We start from the raw sequence: 23,547 nt of genomic DNA on the forward strand, positions 1-23,547 counted from the left end.
GGTATGTCAGATTTGCCAACAGCAGCTGTGACGCCAGGCTGTGTCAGTTACACCGCTGAAAATCACAGCCCATGTCACGTTTACCGACTCGTGCCATACGAGGGGTTACAGGTTTGGAAAGTTCAGCCGCAGTCTCGGCCATTTTCTTTCTGTCAAGACATCTGACTGACGAGCTTCCCTTCCGTCAGTGAAGCCCAAGACACCCGCGTGTTTCTAATTCCTCGTCACTACATTTGGCGCATTTCAGCCACTGGTTGTCGGTTCTCGTAGACACAAAGCCCATCATTCTGACTAAACACAGTGTTAGAGGGGCGAGTCGCAGACTGGTTGGTCTCTGTCGCCAGGTATGCCAAAAAGGACGACAGGCTGTCCTCTGCGGGAGCACATCGCCGATAGCCTCCAACTCGCTAAGATCACGTAGTGTGAGTGAAGGCTACGACAGAAAATCACTCAAAGTCGTCTAATGGCAAGGAGATCAGCAACCGCAGTTGGCCAATCTGACGTACCCCACAACCACAAGTTACATGCCATCTGCATTAGTAACGGTCTACGCTGCAGGGTGGTCCATCACGGTGAGACGCGTCTCCTTTTCTTTCACGTGAAAATAAAACAAAGACACTTACCTGGAGTTCATCCCACGCTTGATAGGTCGGAGTTCCACCAGTGATGTAGTCTATCATGTAAAATATGAGCAAGCCGACAATCAGCAGGGGGCTGACGATGGACCAGGTGACCCTCCAGTACCAGTGTGGCAGATGACCGATCATCACACTGATGTCCTTCTCAAACCTGTAGAGCAACGGGAGATGCGCCAGGGTGAGCAGCAGCCACTGTCACTCGAGGTGGCCTCTTACTGACGAGCGTCATCGTCCTACTCAACCAGAGCAGCTCAGCTGTCCCCACCATATTGTGAACGTTTGGCTAAACAAAGGAGCCTGGTGGATTGAGTGGTGTCCTCTCATTAGTCAAATAACCCTGAGGGTCCTGCCTTTGATTCCTTTTCCCTGCCCAGTCCTCCTCTTAATGGAGGTAACGGACTCTCCCAGTGCCATCTCCCACCATTTCAAACAGTGCCAGTCGAAGCCCATAATGAGCCCTTGGTGGCTGGAGCACGCACACCTTCAGTTACCAAAGTGACACCCCTCAGCGTCCATAGTGCGGACCCTGAGTTACTAAGTCTTTAAAGGATTTCAGAAAGGCCCAGAGTGCACAGTCCTTAACTTTCAGAAATGGTGACCCCTCCCCAGGTGCTGTCACCCAATGGGCTGCCCGCCCACCCACCTCTGATCTCAAAGAGCTGAGTGTAGAACGAAGTGCCAGGTCTGCTCTCACATCGATGTGGCACTCCAAGAGGAGGTTGTGCCCAGAATACAGATTGGCATTTGGAGTTTGATGTACATGCAGTCTGCTGGCTCAGGCTTTGGTCACCAGTCAGCTGTTAGTTCAGATGTCACCACTGTCCCCTTATGTGTGTCCCTAGGCTGGTGGAGTCACCCTGTAAGGTGCTATAAAAATCACAGCCTCGGCTTTGGCCTCCAACTCCCTACATGGGTCTCAGTTCTGTGGAAAGAATCTCGTCGCTGTCCACCATGTTGGAATGAGATACACATTAAGTATGAACCAATCAAGAGTCTGCGTTTTCAGAACACTGCGACTCTTTGCCGGTGTTTTCAGAAATTCACGGGTCCAGAGCAGCATTGTGAAAAGCCTTCGTTTCCGGGGTTTAAAATGCCAGGGTAGTGCGGACGAAAGGCGAAAGCAGAAGCCAATGTGTGCGTTTTAAATGAAAATGTCGCAGTGTGGGCGTAGCCTGAGAGACGAGTACAACTAAAGATTAAAATCCAAGGAAAGCGAGAGAGAACTTCATCAGGGAGAGAATGTGCCGTGAGGCTTCGGCAAGCAGAAGGTCGATTCACTCGTCAGCTTCACAGACGGCCACTCAGTCAGTCCGAGATTGTGGATGTGAAGATAAACTGTGACGGTGGCCTCGGCTGTTACCCGGCTGGATGGAAGGATCTGCGGAGAGAGCATCTGAGGGGACACTAGAGGGCAGCCCTCCTGGGAATTCTCACAGGGCATGCTGGGACTTGGAGTTGGCCACCAGGGGGAGCTGCAGAGCCCTACAGTGGACTTCCAGCACACCTGGGAGTGACTCCAGGTAATACTGATGAGCCACCCGGAGCAGCAAAGGAGCTGAAGAAAAGGAGACAACTCGCGCCATTCGAGGAGTCCGAGTTGGGAGGAAGAAGGACGAAGCTCGTGAGGGAGAGGAGTGGAGGCAGAAAAGAAGGAAAAGGACGGCACTTTGGTGCTGTGGACACTGTGCTCCTGTGGGCAGTGAAGAAAGCGCTTCCAGTCCTGTAAGTAAAGGTGGGCTGTGTGTCCTGCCTGTCTGTGTCGGGGTTAGGGTGGCAGTATGCACCCTGGTGGTCCACAAAACGGGACGACAGCAGGCTGGTCTACAACTCGTGTGTCAGTGGGCTCCGTTTTAGTTCTCGAGAACTGCTTTACTAAAAGTGAATACGTGTTGCACAGCTGGATATCTTGAGACGTGGATTATGAGGAACCCTCATGGAGGGTTTGCTGTCGTCCAGCATTGCTCTCCATAGCTGCCTGTTCCATCAGAAATTTTGTTGTCATCATTTTTCATGAAACCATGAAATGAAAAATTGTTCACAGCCGCCGATATCATCTACTGTACCTGGAGTAGGCAACCGATAAAAAAATACCATCTTTGAGGTGGAGAAGAAACGACTGAGTATCTGGAGTGAAGCCCCTTGGAGACACAGGGAGAACGTTTCTGGTCTCTCGTGTTTTAAAGAATTTCACTTCCAACATGTGATGCAGGAAACAGGAGATGAGTTGGACGTATGACACTAATCGGGCGACGCCCACAAAATGGTGCATGGGCGTGTCCTGATGTGGTGCCGTTCGGTGTAATGGACCAGCTGCGGACCACCAGAGCTCCACTCCATTGAGGAGTTTGGTCGCTTTATGTGATCCCTCTGCTAACACTCTGGTTAAGATTACGGTTGGTCATCTGACTCTAGTCAAGTAAACCAGGTGATAGAATCCTGCAATCCAATTGGCTGTCCAGTGGACCTACTGAATCACGGAGCTATGAAGGTCTGCAGCTGAGCCCGTCTTCTTCAGTGGCTGATGTCGTGCGTATTGTGGGCTGCAGTTTGACTCTTTCCAGTGAGGAGGAGCAGGAGGAGGAGGAGACAGGTCACTTATGTTCCTCTCTGTCCAGCAGGTGGCACTACTCTGCCTCTCTACATACAAACACCCATCTATTCATCTGTTTTCAAAGCCTATTCCTGCAGTCATTGGGCACAGGGCAGGGACAACACCTGGACAGGACGCCACTCCATCACATCGGCGGGTGAGCACACACACACACACACACTCTACGGCCAGTCCACCTAACCTGAGTGTTTAAGACAATACAACATGGAGAGCCTCACCTCTTTAAGCCATAAATGTAGCAGACGCTTAGGATTTCAATGAGGACGATGAAGAGCAGGGACAGGGTGACTGCATAGTCGTTGAAAATGGCAAACCAGTAATTTCCTGAACGGGAGGTGAACCCGAGGCCGATGACGAAGCACAGCAGACAGACGAGTCCTGCAATGACATCAAACAACAGTGGAGAGCGTGCGAGTGTATGTGGGCACATCTGGACGCGTGTCTGAACTTGGGTGCCACGTGGCCCAAATCACGAAGGTCCTGAGATGCCAGCACAATTACAGACCTGCGAGTGTCTCCTGCTGGAGATGCCTGGAGAGAAGCTGCCAGTCTCGTAAGGGAGTGATTATGGCCGCCACGTTTCCCAGCATGCTGCCAATGCCCAGCATCAGCAACATGGTGAAGTACAACACCGACCAGAGCTGGGAGACCTCCATGTTCTTGATGGCCTCGCTGTACACAATAAACGCCAAGCCAGTGCCCTCCACAGCCTGTGAATGGAAAGAACAAAAAGGCAGACGTCAGGGTCGAAACTCGAACAAAATGGGGGAAACATAAAAAAAAAAGGCAACAATGGAATGCGATAAACGAAGTCGGACCCTCGGCCTCCGAGTCTAAACGAGGACACTTCGGATACGTCGTGAATGGGCTCATTATTGAATTTTTCTTCATCGTTTTACGAGATCTTGCACTCATTTTTGGAGGTTTTTTGAGCCCCGAGGGTCCGAATCTCACTTTAGTTTTTTGATTTTAAGACCTTGGGCTTTTTCTTCTTCTTGTCATATTTTGGTGGTCCCATCATTAGGGCAGCTGCTCGCGTGTCCCCAGAGGTCGTGATAACCACCGATTACTGTTACAATGCAACAAGTGGTCGCCATTGGAAGCACGCCTTCATCCAGGGTTGCGGATTCTAAAACTTCTTGTTGGCTCGTAGCTCGTACTTTTGGCTTTTAGTTCCTGTGTGTCTCTGCTTTGATCTCTGACTTTTCTCCCAGTCTCGCCGAACACTCTGATTGGGCACTTTGGATTTGGTCTGATTGGTCAGATTGACTTTGGTTGCTCAGTCAAACGCAACCGAGACGGAGCACTTGAGACGCATGACGATACTCAGGAAATGCGTAGGAGGAACGCTGAGAGTCACCTCCAAAGACGGGAAGCATTCACAAGAATACGAATGACGTTTTCACAGCAGGTAGTGGGGGCCTTTCAACCACTGGGGGTGCAGGAGGCGAGGAACACACCTGAAAAGGCGCCTCAGGGTCTGAGAAGCAGGCTTCATGAAGTTGAAACACTGAAGAGAGGCGTAGGAGGAACGCTGAGAGTCACCTCCAAAGACAGGAAATATTCACAAGAACACAAACCGCATTTTCACATTGCATAATGGAGGACGTGTCTAAACAATGGAGGTAGTCCAAAAGCGGACGGGAGGCGAGCAACACGACTCAAAAAGGCTCTTTGGAGTCTGAAAAGTCGACTTACCGGGAATGTCGATGAGAGAGGAAGTGCCGGTCAAGAGAGGCTGAGATACACGAGGATACCGAGGAGATGCCATGAAGGTGCATGGGGGCCAAGAGATGTGTTCTAATACTAACATAGATAAGAAAGACAGAGGATCTGAGGTACGAATCTACTGCTACTTCACCATGGCGCCAGAGAGTGGTGACACGTGACTAGCGAGTAATAATCTGATTGGACTCTGCACTTGTGACAGTAACGGCACAATGAAACTCAATCCACAAATTACATCAAGTAGTATGGGCGGCTGACCAGTAGGGGGAACACCTGAGGCAAGGTAGAAGAACTCTGGTCACATCGCCCAGCGTGAAGACGAGGCAACTCTTAAAGTCTGACTTCTGATTGGTCAGTTGAACTGATGGCATGGCTGGCTGGGGTGGTGCCTTTCCATTTGCTTGGTGGTCTACAGACTCGAGTTCTCATTCCTAACATGAGTAGAGAGACACCTCCATGTCACATCTAAGCTGCTGGTCTTGGTCACCATACATGTGGTAGGGCCCGCAAGATGTCCATTCATGAAGAAGAAGAGCCCTGGTGCAGACTGGACTTCTTAGTCTTAGGGTCCTTTAGCTGGCACCTGGGGGAGTGGGATGTCCTCTCAACCAATACGCTGCTGTAGGACTCCACGTTTCACTCATGAGAAATGCACTTCCATCTTTGGCGATCAGTGGTGATGTTTAAGGTGACGTCATTGGTCAGTTGCTGGGTCTTTAGGTCTTGATATGTTTGAGCCACATTTTCTTTGGTGCAGTTGTTTGAACTTTCCAGGAGGTTCTCGCCATAAAAGGTTCATCCTGCTGACCTGGCCAAACCTTTGCAGTCTGCGCTTTGTGATCAGGTCTTCAGCTGGAGGGTGGTTACCGCACTGGGACCCAATGGTCGCACGGACGGACACAACCCGTATTTGCCTCAAGCATCACATTTGGAAGACCTTCAGCTTGTTCAAATCACGTTTCTGCTCCATTCCAGAGAATTGGCGTGATCAGAGTATAGAAGAGACGTATTCTTGTTTTGATGGAAATATCGGACTTCTCCAAAGGCACCACTTGAGCGCTGCGAGCCGCTCGTCCAATCCGACTGTGGACTTCGATCGTTGATGCCACTTTCTTCTCTTGTACGAGCGATACTAGATGTTTGAATGCTTGGACCTCCTCAGTTTGGACTCCGTCACTGTCATCTGTGATCCATCTGTGCTCATGATCTTGGTCTTATCCACATTGATCTTTAAGCCATAGGCTTGGGGGATGCCAGCTGTGTAATAAAGTGTATCAGTAGCCACAGTGTCAGTATCGGTGACTATGGCGCTGTCATCGGTGAATACCAAGTCGGTCACGAATTTGTTCACGTCATAGTGGTGTACTCCGCGTCTGCCCTCAAATACTTTTCACATAATAGCCACACAGGACCCCAGACATGTCTCATGTCCACTGTACTCAAGAGAAGCCCACTCACCTTCTGCAGCCGCTGCTTCACGGAGTCCGGAGGAAAGCATTGGGAGAACAAGAAAGAGAAAGAAGTAAAAGCGTCCCTGTCTGTACAAAATGCAGCGCAAATCAGCGTGCTGACCTTATGAGCCAAAATCCAGGGAATATACCTGTGATTGGGTGGGAAGTGTCCCAGAAACCCCTGCTATTATATTTACTCCTTGAATATGTGGGTGTTATATTCCAATACGTCCAGCAGGGGGTGCACAGGTGGTTGGGGGCTCTCTCTCTCTCAAGGCTAAACACTGCGCCCCCTAGTGGCCTTTCCTAAAATGAGACCTGAATCGGGTCCTGAAAGGCTGCCCACTCCGACTGGTTATTGCTTAGGGATGAGGCCTGTTCACCGGATCCAAAAGTGCAAGGTGGGCCAGTCTGTTTGATGTGCCGCCATGCAAAAGTCTCTCCGGTGACACTGAGGAACAGGGCTGGCTCAGGGGTATTGGTGGGTCGACGCTCCCCTTATTTACAGCTGACATTGAAGAGAGGGGGACATGGAGTCCCCATTTCAGTGGGTTTGCTGATCATAGAAGAGAGATGTCCCCCTCGGGACGGGTTTTGTATTTGTAGATGACATCAAAGAGTGGGCCCTTGGACATCAGTGTCTGTTGACGCTATAGTGACATCGGACAGAAGAGTGTCATGGCGTCCCTAAGCCAGCCCTGCCGAGCAAAGAGGATTCCGACCGCATGCGTGCAAGTGACGCCACAACAGTCATTCAGTCCTCAACTAGACCTTGAGGTGGGACATTTGCTGCCTGTGATGTGCCATATCCTGCTCGTGTCTGGGAGCCTGGCATGCTTTTACCCGTCCAGTTCCCATTCCTGGTCAGGATATAGCGCCTTTCCAAACAGGCTGGCTCATTTTTAGGCTGAGGTGTTTGCTAGAATACAACTGGCAACATAGTAAAGGCAAGCGGACAGTGCAGGATGAGGTCAGTTTGACCCCCGCAGATGTGTGGGCGAACCCCCCAATACAGACACATGCCAGGTCAGGGTCCTCCACTTTACCTTTCAGAGCAGGAGTGAAGTATAAAAGATGAGCCACTGCCCTGATTTTAAGGATACGAGACGAGGAAAGTGGAGGGCAGAGGCTGCTGGGAAATATGACAGAGCGGCCACCATACCGTGTCGAGCTCCGACTCCAGGTCACAGAACTCCATCTGCGGAGATATCAGCGCAAACTGCTCTGGGTAGGTGGCATTCAGGCGGGTGACCCAGTCGCTCAGGTTCTCTGTGGTCACAGACCCTTCAGCCAAGTCGAAGGAGTTCATCAGCAGCAGAATCATCCTGCAGTGAAAAAGAACAACGGGCTTGAAAAGTCAGTCGCTATAAAGAGCAAGCCCCCCAGCAGCACCAGGGGTCTGCCATTAAAAGGGGCAGGAAGAAAGCTGGACTAACTGCTCCCTGGCATCGGGGCTTGTATAGTGCCTTGCACTGTTATTTAAAGGTGGTGTTCATGTTCCACGATGACGATGCACAGGAGAAGAGAAGACTGTGTCGGGGTGACACAGCAGTCACAGGTGAAAGCTGAAGCTCCAGTCTTGTGATGTTATATAGCGCCTTTCATAGTGAAGACACTTTATATATGTTGGGTAAGCTTGTTCTGTTAATGTGGGTCCCAGTTGGGTAACACCAGAAGTAACTTTTGAAAAACGAGCCTGCTGGGTTTGATGTTATATAGTGCCTTCTCAACATGTCAAGGTACTTTATGGGGACAGAGGTTCATATTTCCTCAGTGTCAGCAGGGACACCAGAGAAGGGGACATTCGGTCAGAATCACATGAACTGAACCCCTCGATTTAAAGGATTTTGGTAAGTTACTATCCCCAGGTAGCTTGCAGTGATGGCTGAGAATAAAAATGGAGTCTCCTGTTTCCAAACAGACACTTTTGAGAGAATGTGAGTCAATGGTGAATAACGCCGGACCTCAGCAAACAAAATCAAAATGTTTGTGAAAAAAAGTCTCGCATTCAGCTTTTGAATTGAAGACGGGACTCTCGACCAATCAATGAGGGGGAGAGACGGGTCTTCAGTTCCCATGTGAAGGAACTCCCTGTTTGTGGGCCACGTTTTCAAAGTTATTTATTTAACGGCCGCTCCTGTTAGGGGTCGCCACAGCGGATCATCTTCTTCCATCTCTTCCTGTCCTCGTCATCTTGCTCTGTCACACCCGTCACCTGCATGTCCTCTCTCACCACATCCATAAACCTTCTCTTAGGCCTTCCTCTTCTCCTCTTCCCTGTCAGCTCTATCCTTAGCACCCTTCTCCCAGTATACCCCTCATCTCTCCTCTGCACTTGTCCAAACCAACACCATCACACCTCTCTGACTTTGTCTCCCAACCGTCCAACCTGAGCTGTTATATAGTAGTGATGGGAAGTTCTGATCATTTTACCAACTCGGACCTTTGAGTCTCGTTCAGCAAAATGAACGAATCTTTTTTCGAGTCATTTCGTTCATTTTAGCAAAATATAATTAAAATGTTACCTGTTACCTCCCTAACACATCTACTGCTTACACAAATGTTGATCACACTACAAACAAGACAAAACTATAATGCTATAAGAAACAGAAAATATTAATTCATTGTTTACCTGGGTCTTTAGTCTATGATTCGCTACTACTGAGCCGGTAAGTGGTCACGTGACAAAAGAACGAACGACTCGAAAGACTCGAGGAATGAACTAATCAATTCTCTTTCCGGCTCAGACTGCATAGGTTAAGCTTATGGGGCTGTCACGTGATGAACGAACGACTCGAAAAACCCGAAGACTCGAAAAAACTATAGAAAGTTGCGCAAATGCGCATGCGCGACTGAACGAATCACTCACACTAGACGACTCGTTCTTCCTGAGTCACATTAAAGATTCGTTCAAGAACGACCCATCACTATTATATAGTGTCTTTCACAGTCAAGCCTGTTCCATACTGTACGGTACACGTTGTAGTGGGGTCTACATACTTTGTGAATGTTACCTGTTCCTGACACCTGTATTCTTTAAAATGTATTTCCACTTTTTGGATCATTGGACTGTAGCACTTTGGGGGGGGGGGTGAAGACTATCTGTGCCTGGGGGTCCTTTTTGAGTTCAGCTGCAGACCACCACAGCTCTCCCATCCCATGCAGCTACTCGAGATGTCTCCACACCACCCAATGTTTCCATAACTCCCGAGACCAGCGGTTTCAGGATAGAAGTGACGTCACCACACATCTAAAGTACTCGCCAACCCGTGTCCCTGAGTTACCCCTAATCTTAACCACACTGACCCCTAACCTTCATGTCTGTCCTAAAACTGCTGGTCTAGACCTGCAGTAGCGAATGGCCACTGTTGTGGCTTTGCAAGTCGATGATGGGTCAGGTTCGCCAGCCCATTGACAGCTTAAAAGTGCATAACGACACAAGAAACAAGCCGGATACCCGCCGTATACAGAATGACGCGCCGGAAAGCGCAGACTCGAGAGTGACGGATTAGGAACATACCATCGAAGAACACGGGGGATCCGCCTCGGAGAGGTGAGCGTGATAGAATGGGTAGTTACCATCGAAAGGGGGGAGATCTGAGACGGCTAAAGTACGCATAAAGGTCCGAAGAACAGTGCAGGGGGTCCCGATTGCTCAAGAGCTTGTTAATAGGGCGGAGGAGGGAGTTTGAACAATAATCCAAAATACCGCATTGTTTTAAAAGCAAGAAGTCCAATAACTGCAATCCGCGAAAGCCCATTTGGCCCCCACGAACGGCAAAAATAACCCAACTGAGCGGGAAAAACGGTCTTTATTTACAATTATTGGCAGCGCCGCCCGACGACCAATAAGATGACGTCTTTACGTCACATGGTTAACACTGAGGCGCTCCGCCGGAAAGCCAATCAGAGTGCCTCTTTATGCTTCACCCCCCGGGGGTCGGCTGCGCGGTAATTCAAACGGGAGAAGGAACTCGAAAAGGAAGACAGTCGGCGCTTAAAGAGGGCTGATTACAGAAACGGGATTGCCGAAGCCATCAAATATGCTACCGTGCGAACGATGTAAAGTGGTGCCCGTCGGATGTCGTCGCAGCTTGTGCCGCTCCTGGGGTTCTCCACATAAGGCGCTGCCGTGAACGCGAGAGACGCCGAACGTCCTTTCAAGTGGGGAGGAGATCAGCTTAGTTTGACAACGTCAACTCCATGCCGGTGAGGTTAATCTAATGATGTGTTATATTGGAGCTGAAACAACAAACACATTACGAATGAAAACGATGGAGGCAGGGGGAGGGGGGGGCTGTTCACGCAAAACACTTTCTGACTAAACAGAGACGACTGAGAAGCTCAATGTGATGATTTGATTTAGATAGATAGATAGATAGATACTTTATTAATCCCAATGGGAAATTCACATCCGAAGTGTTTGTGTGCGTTTGAATGTGAACTGAGAAACTGCGGTGCCTTCTCTTCGTCCTTTTCCTTTTCTTTCTCTACTCTTTATGTACCAGGCGAGTGTCATGTGTTGTTATTGATTATTGATTGTGTTGGGTTTATTTATGTAGGTGCTTTTCTTATCGTTGATATCCCACGCATTTTGAATATCCAAGTATACGTTTCCTTGTTTGCGCAATGTTTGGACTGTCATTTATTTTATTCACTTTGGAAGATCAACTTTGGGGACAGCCCTTAGCTGTAATCCTTTGTACCTCTCTTTCTAAGTCTCGGAGTTCATGCCTTCGTCATGTCCGACACATTCTAAGCAGACGACTGGCCCACAGCTTGTCTTCATATTTCTAGAATGTTCGCACCATCGGGGCTGACATGGAGGGACCTGGCGGGCTTGTGCTTCTCTTCAGCACCCTTTCACTGTGAGCGCCACGGCAGTCACTTTATCTACGGGACACTCGCTCAGTGCCACACAGGACAGGACTCGGAGCTGAAAATGAATCCGGCAGCCCGTCTGATTTAAAGGAATATTCCACCCAGGAATGATCTTTTTGTATGCGTTACTTATCCCATGTAGTTTGTGTCCGAAAGAAAATGTGACGTGTTTATGGATGGAGATTTAAACTTCTGATAGAACGAGATGTTGGTGTTGTGCAATCGTCAATCGTGGACCTCCGCAGGACAGTTTTATGTGGGGCAAATTTTTCTGTGAGTCACAAAGTTAAGGAATGTTCATTGAGATCAACAGAATTAACAAGAAAGGTGTCCCTTTCCAAAGTGAATGGTGTAGCGATTATGTTAGTGCTTCTTTAAGTAAAAAACTTAAACGGGGTGGTGCAGTGGTAGAGGAGACCTGGGTTCGCTTCCCGGGTCCTCCCTGCGTGGAGTTTGCGTGTTCTCTCCGTGTCTGCTCCGGTTTCCCCCCACAGTCCAAAGACATGCAGGTTAGGTGCATTGGCAATCCTAAATTGTCCCTGGTGTGTGTGCCCTGCTGTGGACTGGCACCCTGCCCGGGATTTGTTCCTGCCTTGTGCCCTGTGCTGACTGGGATTGGCTCCAGCAGACCCCTGTGACACTGTAGTTAGGATATAGCGGGTTGGAAACTGACTGACTGACTGATAAAATTAAATGAAAGACGAGCCTCGTCTACGACCACAAAGCACATTATGATAGATGTAATGCGTGGACTGGGATGGACGGTGGTCTTTTACCTGGCCGGGAGGCCACTTTGGCAGGATGTGCATCCTGCCCTGTAAGGTTCTTATTCCCTTTCCCAGTGGATATAATGGGTGGACTGGGGGAAGGCTGCCTGTTAATAGCAGTTCATTCCACAGTATGATCGGTGACAGTGCTTCTCCAGCACGGCTCCAGTTTGGACTCGTGATGCGCCTCACATTGCCCCTGCTCTGTCGTCTTGTCCTGTCATTGTCACCTACCTGTCTATGCAGGCTTCATAATTGAAGGTGGCCTTAAATCCATAAATGGAGAATGTGACGATGCTGGCAAATACGGAGGTGCCACTGTTGATCAGGGACACGATGATGGCCTGCTTCTCAAAGTTGTTGTTGGGCTGGTTGAAGCTGGCAAAGGCAATCAGACTCCCAAAGCCGAGCCCCAAGGAGAAGAAGATCTGTGTGGCGGCATTCACCCAGGCTTTGGGATTGGCAAGTTCTGTAAGCTTAAAGTACAAAAGAGAAAGAGAAGAATCTTAACAAGGTGCGCAGCTGAACCTGAGTCTCCCTAATTAAACCAACTTCATTTGTACCATTGGGTATCTCCGCTACTTTTAGATTTTAAATCAAACAACATCTCAGTGAATCAATTATTGGTGTTGTGTCGTATGTAGAAATCCTCATCCCCGGGCACACAAAATAATAAACTTGGTAACATGGTGGCATCAGAAGCCTTACTACTTGTAGTTGTCAATTTTTAAAATTTCACCCATCAGGCTTGTCAAGTGGCTTTCATGGAATCAGGAAGAATAAAAAATGGGGGGGCGGGAGCTGGTGCTGCTCTGACACAACGCCAGTCTGATCCTTCCGAGTGTATGGTGTGTGTGTGCCAGTGGGCAGGAGGGCAGTGCCAAAATGTGCACAGAAATGGATCTGTTCTCTTAATCCTACCAGGCATAAAATATCCCCTTGTGTATCCCTGTGTTATACATTAGCTTTCATTATCTATCTTTCTGCTATATAGTGCCTTTCACTTTCAATTATAGTGCTCTGTCTGTCTCTATATATTGCCATTCACTCTATGAATCTCTAAGGGGGCCTTATGGAGTATCGCCACGACTGCTGAAGGTCTGTGCATTGGAGCTGGGGGCCCTCTACAGCGCATCTTCAACCTGAGCCTGGAACAGGGGAGAGTCCCGAGGCTTTGGAAAACATCTTGTATCACCCCAGTCCCAAAGGTATCACATCCTAGTGAGCTGAATGACTTTCGGCCTGTTGCTCTGACATCACATGTGATGAAGACCATGGAGAGGCTGCTGCTTCACCACCTTAGGCCACAGGTTGAACACGCCCTTGACCCTCTGCAGTTTGCATATCAGGAGAAGGTGGGAGCAGAGGATGCCATCATCTGTATGCTACACCGATCACTCTCTCACTTGGACAGAGGCAGTGGTGCTGTAAGAATTATGTTTCTAGACTTCTCTAGCGCCTTCAACACAATCCAACCTCTGCTCCTTAGGGACAAGCTGACAGAGATGGGATTAGATTCATACCTAGTGGCATGGATCGTGGACTATCTTAAAGACAGACCTCAGTATGTGCGTCTTGGGAACTGCACGTCTGACATTGTGGTCAGCAACACAGGAGCGCCGCAGGGGACTGTACTTTCTCTGGTCCTGTTCCTCCTATATACATCGGACTTCCAATACAACTCGGAGTCCTGCCATGTGCAAAAGTTCGCTGATGACACTGCTATCGTGGGCTGCATCAGTAATGGGCAGGAGAAGGAGTATAGGGACCTAATCAATGATTTTGTTAAATGGTGCGACTCAAACCACCTACACCTGAACACCAGCAAAACCAAAGAGCTGGTGGTGGATTTTAGGAGGCCCAGACCCCTCATAGACCCAGTGATCATCAAAGGTGACTGTGTGCAGATGGTGCAGACCTATAAATACCTGGGAGTGCAGCTGGACGATAAATTAGACTGGACTGCCAATACTGATGCGCTGTGCAAGAAAGGACAGAGCCGGTTATACTACCTTAGAAGGCTGGCGTCCTTCAACATCTGCAATAAGATGCTCTAGATGTTCTAGACGTCTGGACAAACTGGTGAGGAAGGCAGGCTCTATTGTTGGCATGGATCTGGACAGTTTGACATCTGTGGCAGAGCGAAGGGCGATCAGCAGGATCCTATCAATTATGGAGAATCCACTGCATCCACTGAACAGGATCATCTCCAGACAGAGGAGCAGCTTCAGCGACAGACTGCTGTCACTGTCCTGCTCCACTGACAGACTGAGGAGATCGTTCCTCCCCCAAACTATGTGACTCTTTAATTCCACCAGGGGGGGTAAACGTTAACATTCAACATTATACATAGTTATTGTCTGTTTTTCACCTGCATTATTATCATTCTTTAATTTAATATTATTTATTGTATCAGTATGCTGCTGCTGAAGAATGTGAATTTCTCATTGGGATTAATAAAGTATCTATCTATCTATCTATCTATCTAGCAATGCATCTGTTATATAGTGCCTTTCACTATCTCTCTTTTATAGTAACTTTCACTCTCTATAGCTAGATAGATACTTTATTAATCCCAAGGGGAAATTCCCATACTCCAGCAGCAGCATACTGATACAAAAAACAATATTAAATTAAAGAGTGATAATAATGCAGGTAAAAACAGACAATAACTTTGAATAATGTTAACGTTTATCCTGCCAGGTGGAATTGAAGAGTCGCATAGTTTGGGGTTGAACGATCTCCTCAGTCTGTCAGTGGAGCAGGACGGTGATAGCAGTCTGTCTCTGAAACTGCTCCTCTGTCTGGAGATGATCCTGTTCAGTGGATGCAGTGGATTCTCCATGATTGACAGGAGTCTGCTGAGCGCCCGTCGCTCTGCCACAGATGTTAAACTGTCCAGCTCCGTGCCTACAATAGAGCCTGCCTTCCTCACCAGTTTGTCCAGGCGTGAGGCGTCCCTCTTCTTTATGCTGCCTCCCCAGCACATCACCGCGTAGAAGAGGGCGCTCGCCACAACCGTCTGGTAGAACATCTGCAGCATCTTATTGCAGATGTTGAAGGACGCCAGCTTTCTAAGGAAGTATAGTCGGCTCTGTCCTCTCTTGCACAGAGCATCAGTATTGGCAGTCCAGTCCAATTTATCATCCAGCTGCACTCCCAGGTATTTATAGGTCTGCATCCTCTGCACTCAGTCACCTTTGATGATCACGGGGTCCATGAGGGGTCTGGGCCTCCTAAAATCCACCACCAGCTCCTTGGTTTTGCTGGTGTTCAGTTGTAGGTGGTTTGAGTCGCACCATTTAACAAAGTCCTTGATTAGGTCCCTATACTCCTTCTCCTGCCCATTCCTGATGCAGCCCACGATAGCAGTGTCGTCAGCGAACTTTTTCACGTGGCAGGACTCCAAGTTGTATTGGAAGTCCAATGGCTGAACAGGACCAGAGAAAGTACAGTCCCCTGTGGCGCTCCTGTGCTGCTGACCACAATGTCAGACCTGCAGTTCCTGAGACACACACACTGAGGTCTGTCTGTAAGATAGTCCACGATCCATGCCACCAGGTATGAATCTAATCCCATCTCTGTCAGATTGTCCCTAAGGAGCAGAGGTTGGATGGTGTTGAAGGCGCTAGAGAAGTCTAGAAACATAATTCTTACTGTACCCCTGCCTCTGTCTAAGTGGGAGAGTGATCTGTGTAGCATGCAGATGATGGCATCCTCCGCTCCCACCTTCTCCTGGTATGAGAACTGCAGAGGGTCGAGGGCGTATCTTATCTCGCTCTGTAAAAAAAGTACCTTTTCTGCCTGTCTCTCTGTTATATAGTGCCTTTGGCGATCCATCAATCCATTCATCCTTGAATCAAATACCAGATGGAAAATTGTTAGAGGGTTGGAAGGACAAGCAAAATAAAACATTTGAGTCGCCTTCTTTAAAGTGCACTGTAAAACACTTCAATGGCATCTTTGTCATCATTTGTGCATCACTTTAATCTTGACAGGTTTTTAATTACGTATTTATTCCATGTTTCTACAGTCGGAGTGCTGGCAGGTGACGTGACTCGCACAGCGTCATGCTGGTATCTTCAATGTGGCGCAAACATTTATCTCAATCCTTTTTTATAGCGACTTACTTAGCGAAGACCCTCACAAGACACTTTAGAGGTCCTACAGTTGCAACACATGCAGGTAAAGTGACTCGTTCAGGGTCACTGTGTGTGTCCGAGGTGGGGACTCAAGATATGTGGTTTTTCATTTTATTTCACTCCTCATTTTCAACTTTCGTATTGTAGGTGGGTGAAGTGATTCAGTTGTTGCCACACAAGTGTTGATAGTGTTTAAGAGCATTAGAACTATCGAGATGAGAACGGGCCATTCAGCCCAGCAGAGCTCGCCTGTCCTCTTCACTTATTTCTTACAAAAAACCATCAAGTCGAGTTTTGAAAGTTCCCAACATCTTACTGTCCACCACACTACTTGGTTGCTTATTCCAAGTTACTTCTTTGTGTAAAGAAAAACTTTCTAAAGTTTGTGAAATTTACATTTAAGTTTCTAATGATGTCCCCATGTTCTTGATGACCTCATTTTAAAGTCACCTTCTTGATCCACTGGACTAATTCCCTTCATCATGTTAAACACTTCAGTCAGGTCTCCTCTTCATCTCCTGTAAAGGCTCAGCTCTTTTAATCTTTCCTCCTAACTCCACCCCTGTAGCCCCCCATAATCAGCCTAGTTGTTCTTCTCTGGACCTTCTCTAGCGCTGCTGTGTCTTTATGGAGACCCAAACTGCACCCAGGGCTCCAGATGAGGCCTCACCAGTGTGTTATAAAGACTTGAGCAGAACCTCCTGTGACTTGTACTCCACACATCAAGGCGCTATATAACCTGACATTCTGTTTGCCTTCTTAATGACTTCTGAACACTGTCTGAAAGTCTATAGCTTAGAGTCCACTATGACTCCTAAATCCTTCTCATAAGGTGGACTCTCAATTTTCCAACCGTCCATTGTGTATTCAAACCTCACATTTTTACATCTTATATGTAATTCTTTACATTTACTGACATTAAATTTCATTGTCCACAAATCTGCCCAAGCCTGTCTGCTGTCCAAGTCCTTCTGTGATGATATAACAGATTCCAAATTATCTGCTAATCCACCTATCTTGGTATCATCTGCCAGTTTAACCAGCTTGTTCTTTATATTCCTATCTAAATCATTTCTAGATATTAAAAATAGCAGCGCATACTGACACCTGCTGGTCACCACCCTTAACTTCACCCAATTCTGATGAGGTTCCTCACACCATCACCCTCTGCTTCCTGTGTCTGAGCCAATTCTACAAACATCACCCTGAACTCCCACTTCTTTTAGTTTGATGCTCACCCTCTCATGTGGCACCTTATCAAATGCTTTCTGAAAGTCCAGATAAATAATCTCATCTGCTCCACTCTGGTCATATCCTTTTGTTGCTCCCTCATAGAATTCCAGCATGTTAGTAAAACATGACCTCCCTCTTCTGACCCCACACTGACTGTTCCTCCTGTCCTTGCCATGTGCTGCTCAATCCTATCCTTAATAATTCCTTCCATTATATAGCGCCTCTCATACTGAAGGCCCTCTCCAAGCTCCACACAGTTGTTTCCACAGTGGCTCAAGGTGAGCTCTGACAGGTGAGGTGACCCCCCTGGGTGGGGTCTTAACTCATAATCACTGTAGCCACTAGGGGGCGACACTGGGTGTGAAGTTGCCTGGAACTCCATTTCTTAATTTTGTGGCTTTGGCAGACCTGAAGCAAAACAATGAAATCCAGTAAAACACAATAAACTAAAAAGTCAGTCGACAGACGCGTAGGACAGCATTCGTTACCTTGGGGGTGAACATGTATTTTAGTCCGTTGACCGCTCCATGAAGGGTGACCCCACGAATCAAATAGATGATGAGGACGAAGTATGGGAAGATGGAAGTGACGTACACCACCTAGAGGAAGAAATAAAAAGCAGAACAGACCAGAGGGTGTAAGCGTATCGCTTGTTCACTTTTGACTCTTATGACACATTGGGATGTCTTCATTGAAAAATCACTCCCACCTCTGAGCTGCTGTTCCAGTACGGGGTGGGTGGCAAAGGAAAAAACAGCCAGCTGTGTGTACCAAGGGGACATGATGCCAGTCCACTGCAGGGCACTTTGAGTCACCAGTGCAGACGTTAACAGGCCATGCAGTTTGCATTCCGTAACCAGACCCGGAACTGAACCCAAGTCCTCAGAGATGTGAGGCAGTGGTGTAAACTACTGTGCCCCCCATGTGGAAAGGTAAAGTAAGAATAAAAGCGGCCACACCAAGCCAGTTCATTGATAAATGAGGCCTCATCTAAACTTGATGAGTTAGCTTTAAATAGCTGAATGCCAACATGGATACCCATGATGTTATTCTGCACTTTCAGTACTGGAGCAGTGCATGCTGGGTTATGGTCAGGCAGAGGCTTTAGGACTCACATGAGACCCGCCTTTCAGACTGGGATGCTCCTTGTGACCTAATATGCCAGGAGTGTGTTATGAGCTCGAGAATTCCAAAGCACAATGTCCCAAAAATACTCAAAATGCCCACTAGAGGGGGAAAAGGCCATCAAACCCCAGCTTGTTGCAAAAAAAGTGCAAAGTGGAATCTTTATAAATAAAAACAAAATAAGCTACAGAGAGTGCAAAAGAGGCACAGGATGCAGTTCCTTCAATATTGGCAGTGCAAATAGCAAACACAGTCCCAAAGTGAAATCCAGGAGGTAAAGTCCTAAAACTGCACAGGTTCAGAAAACTCGCCACACCACAAGTGCATTCAATGAACCACAAGGGACTGTGACTTGTCCCCACCTTTATAGGGCTGAGATGGCTCTGCCTCTTGGGGAACCACCCACAGAATGCCAATGGACGAAAAAAAACTAAATAATCAACACAGTTAACCTCTAATATGGACGGCATCAGCACAAACACAGTATCTGAACCCCAACACGCAGGATGTTGACGGTGTCACCTACTTTCCCAGTCGACTTTGTCCCTCTGATGATGCAAAGGAAAACGACCAGCCAGGCCAGGAGCAGACACAACGCTTGTCCCATCTGGATGCCCCCTGTATCGTTGATCGAGGAAGTGATGTTGAGGGTCTCCCTGTACCAGAAGTACTGTGTGGGTGAGCTCTTCTCGCATTCGCTCACAAAGGCGGTGCGGTTGCCATTAACAGGACACTCGGCCCAAGGAAGAGTTTCCTGAAAAGGGGAAAAGCTGAGGTTAGGACAACCAAGAGGCTTCATTATTTGCAAACAGTTTCATAGGACCCTTCCTACTGGTCACCCTGATCAAGAAAGAAGAGATAACGGGGTCCACCAATGGGACCCCACAGCCTTGGTGTTGGGCTGACAAGAAGAACAAATTCTGCTTTCCCTTTTTTTGATGTGGTGATGACATATTTCCTAATAAAGTGACCAGGTGGCCCTGCTGTCAGACAGACATTTGGTAGCTGGCACTTTCTGTGCTGTTGAGTGGGCTTCCTGACTTTGGGAATTTGCTTTGATTTGTTCAGACAATCTTAACAGAGGATGTGCCAGCCCAAAAAAGACACTCCGCTGCCCAACATTGGTATTTGAAACTGAAACTCTGACTACAGACTGGTGAGGACTGCTGATTAGGGCCATCTTACTGGAAAGGAGGTGCCATCTTAGTAACTGGGAGAAAGCCTCAGGAGTACAAAGTGACACCAGTCAGTAGCAGTGAGGGCAATCAAATGGGACTACCAGAGAAGGCTGGCAAATGTAAGTAACATCATCTCATCTAAGGCTTAGTCTCTGAAGGTTGGAAGCCAAAGTCCTCCTGGTGTGGGGATGTCAGTTTTGAAAAGGGGGACAAGAGAAAGGAGCCCAAAATACAGTGGTGTAGCCAGGAGGGGGTGGGCGGCACATTTTTGGGGTCGACATTATTGGCCAAAAGGTTCCATACAATTCGTGTGTAAGCAGCAGGGTTTGGAAAAGTCTCACTCATGAATGGAAAAAAGTCAAATTCTCTGATTTTTATCCACAAATGCTTCAAAAATCAATTTCAGACTGTCCTTCTGTGACGGCATCAGACACAGCAGTTGAAATTTAGGAGGCAACAAGAAAAATAAACCTAAAAATTACACCGATGAGAATTTCTAGGAAGATAAACAACTCATTTACAATTTTGAATTTCATTTTGTTATCAAACCCAATGCCTTCTCGCTCATCCCCACCTCTCACTTGTACACTCCACTGGTTCTGCTGTTCGCAGCGTAATTAAATTAAACTAATAATCAGAACACAGCTGGCTTATCAGTGCAGCCTCTATACTCTATTCTTAATAATTATATATGTTTCTCTATATAGGAATAAATCTATGCAAAATGTATTTTAATTTTAAATAGGTTAACATATTCAGATATGTCGAAGCACCGACTGTCCCGAGCGGCACAAACTTAAGCTACGCCACTGCCTAAATACTGGGGCATTCTGTGCCAATGCCCATGCTAGGCCACTGGAATGGACACAGCTGTGAACCTATGGGTGGTCCGCTCTGTGCCCTCGTATGCGTATCCGAGTGACGCCCCTTCTGCTAGCTGGCACTACAGAGCTGATGATTCGCTCAGCCCAATGTTTGTGTAACTAGATTTGGAATTTATAAAGACCTGGCATTACCTGGGTAAGTAACTTTGAAAAACTATCTAATTTGTATAAATGGTGTTTCTTTTTAATGTGCACCCTCCCAGAGACAAATTATATTAATTTATTACAGAGCTCAAAATCCAGGAGCAGACACTGTCCCTAAAATTCACTTTTGGGGAAAAAGGACCCAAAGGGTACCCTCAGTCATCTCATGTCTGTTCTTGGCAAAGAGAGATATGTGTGCTAAACATGATGGAGATTGGACCAAGGCTGTGGAATTGTTCAAAGAACAAGCGCCCATATGTGAGCTGTATATATTAGATGGTAGGTGAGCAAACTTCATATAGTGCCTTTTAATATCACGCGTGTGACAAAGCTGGCGGTTCACAGTGTGGCATCAAAGGAAAGAATAAACTCAAAAATGAAAGAAAGAGAAGTAAAGCAGCAGCACAAAAATAAGAGAGACGTTCAGAACGGCGACTCACCTGAAACGAATGGAACAAATACCAGAAGGCCCAGGCGTTTATTACATTGTAATAAACGCAAAGAAAGAGGGACACCACCACGCTGGCTATACCTGCAAAGGCGAGAGGTAGAAAAGGCAGTCCGTCAGTCTTTGGTTTATATAGCGCCTTTCACAGAGGACACCTTAACGCCACACTTGATGAAGTTATAATACATTGTAAGACATGGAGAGGAAGAGGGGACACAACTGTACTGGTTACACATGAAAAGAAAACCGTTAAAATATGTAACACGGGGCTTTATGAAGTGATCATAAATTGAGAACTCTACTGGTTATGCATTAAATAAAACTATCAAAGTAACAATCTGTTTTATAGGGTGACTTTCACAGAGGATATCCTCACAAACTGGTTTTAAAAAATTAACAAAAATAAATTGTAATAAATGGGCAGAAACAGGGACACTGGCATGTCGGCCATAGCTGAAAATGCAAGAATTGGAAAATTGAATCTGCCATCTTAGATTTATAAAGTGACTTTCACCGAGGACTCTGTTACAGGACACGTTATGAAGTGATAATAAACTGAGAAAAGGAGGCCGACCGCTATCTACACTGGTATACAACTCTTCAACCATCAGCCTGTGTGTTCTACAGTATGGCACCGTTCACATAGCATATTAGCACGGGGCGCGTAGTTAAAAAGTTAACAAAAATAAACTAATAAAGGAAGGGAAAGAGGGACACTCGCCCGTTTAGCCAGACCTGAGACATGTCCATGGCGAGGCTCTTACCAAGTAAACCGTACATTGAAATAAAACGACACACAAAACTCTCTCTTTGTTTAATACTCACTTTCACAATCCATACGTTCAAAAATGATAAATTGTAATTAAAGTAACACAACAAAGTTGCCTATTCTTAAAAATTAATATTAAATACAAATAAAATCAATAGGCTGGGGCACCTTACCCAAACCCAAACTTTAAACTCTTTTGTTTAAGACTGCCCTTTGATTAAAGTTGCTCTGCCTGATTTTAATTTTTGTATTTTTTTTTAGTTTTGTTTATAATGTGTGTTTTATTTATTGTTTGGTGTCCTTGAGTGTTTAGAAAGGCGCCTATGAATAAATACAATGTAGTAGTATTATTATTATTATTAACTATATACAATTACGTAATGTAAAAAGAGAGTGACACAAACACACTGCTTCTACCTACAAATTAAAGGGCAGTTGCAGGTTTGCCTTGTGAGTGTGAATGAGAGGCGCCCAGGCCAGGGTGCTGGTGCTGCCCAGATGAGTCCCATCTTTAATTTGTATTGCATTAGCTGGATGATTTTCTACTCTACTGTATTATGTTTTGTGTAAGGGCAGCGCAGTGACTCATTGGTAGCACTGCTGCCTCACTGTAAGGAGACCCTGCGTGGCAGTTGCATGTTCTCCCTGTGTCTGTGTGGGTTTCCTCCTGCTGGCCAAACGTCTGCTGGTTAGGTAAACTGGTGATGCCCAGTTGGCCCTAGTGTGTGATTGGGTGTGTGTGTGATTGTGAGTGTGTGTGTTCCTGCCTTGCACTCTAATAGCTGAGAGAGGCTCTGGCACCCCCCACACCCCTCACCTGGATTAGGAGGGTTAGAAAATGACGTGATGGTATTCTGTAAAAAGTGTCATCACAGGGTGTTTTACAAAGTAGACAATAATAAATTGTAATAAATGGAAAGAAGAAAGGACACAACTAAACTGGCAATACGTACAAATAAAAGTACAACTAAGAAAGATTGAAATGGTACAAGCTGTGGTTCAGTTCAGTTCACTTCCATTTGTAATACACAAGTGCAGGTCCTGCTCAGAGTGCAGTTATTACCCAGCTTTGGGACAGTGGGCTTGCTTTTATATCTACAGACCTCTTTGCTTTTTGTCAATTTTGTTATCTTGTAGCAGCCTTATGCTAAAATTGTTTCAATTTATTTTTTCTTCCCTTATCAAGTGACACTTCATACTCCTGAATGACAAAGCGAAGACAGAGTTTCAGACCTTCTTACACAAAGACGTTGTCTTTTGCTGAAACTCTGTCTTAAGGGGACAGGGCGCATAACTAAACACACTGACACAGAATTGAAAATACTCAAACAATAAAGAGTTAATAATCAAAATCATCAAAGAGTGGTAAACAAAATACACAACACTTATTTTTCTCTTTTTGTTGCCTTTTACAGTGCATCCAGAAAGTATTCACAGCACTTCATCACTTTTTCCACATTTTGTTATGTTACAGCCTTATTCCAAAATGGATTAAATTCATTTTTTTCCTCAGAATTCTACACACAGCACCCCATAATGACAACATGA

The 23,547-nt window shown here is 46.7% G+C and overlaps 1 protein-coding gene across 1 annotated transcript in view; it reads right to left on the reverse strand.

Moving 5' to 3' along the window:
- The window catches only part of LOC114663922 (sodium- and chloride-dependent transporter XTRP3A-like), a 51,309-nt gene that overhangs the window by 2,017 nt on the left and 25,745 nt on the right, over positions 1 to 23,547 (reverse strand). Inside the window, exons 3-10 of the mRNA XM_028817873.2 lie at positions 21,223 to 21,314; positions 19,103 to 19,330; positions 17,940 to 18,050; positions 12,311 to 12,552; positions 7,591 to 7,753; positions 3,755 to 3,959; positions 3,468 to 3,627; positions 624 to 789 (exon numbers count right to left, since the gene is read on the reverse strand). Of these exons, the coding sequence (XP_028673706.2) occupies positions 624 to 789; positions 3,468 to 3,627; positions 3,755 to 3,959; positions 7,591 to 7,753; positions 12,311 to 12,552; positions 17,940 to 18,050; positions 19,103 to 19,330; positions 21,223 to 21,314 (1,367 nt within the window). The remainder of the gene's footprint in view (positions 1 to 623; positions 790 to 3,467; positions 3,628 to 3,754; positions 3,960 to 7,590; positions 7,754 to 12,310; positions 12,553 to 17,939; positions 18,051 to 19,102; positions 19,331 to 21,222; positions 21,315 to 23,547) is intronic.

The sequence above is a fragment of the Erpetoichthys calabaricus genome, chromosome 13 (genome assembly GCF_900747795.2).
Source record: "Erpetoichthys calabaricus chromosome 13, fErpCal1.3, whole genome shotgun sequence".
NCBI classification, from domain to species: Eukaryota; Metazoa; Chordata; class Cladistia; order Polypteriformes; family Polypteridae; genus Erpetoichthys; species Erpetoichthys calabaricus.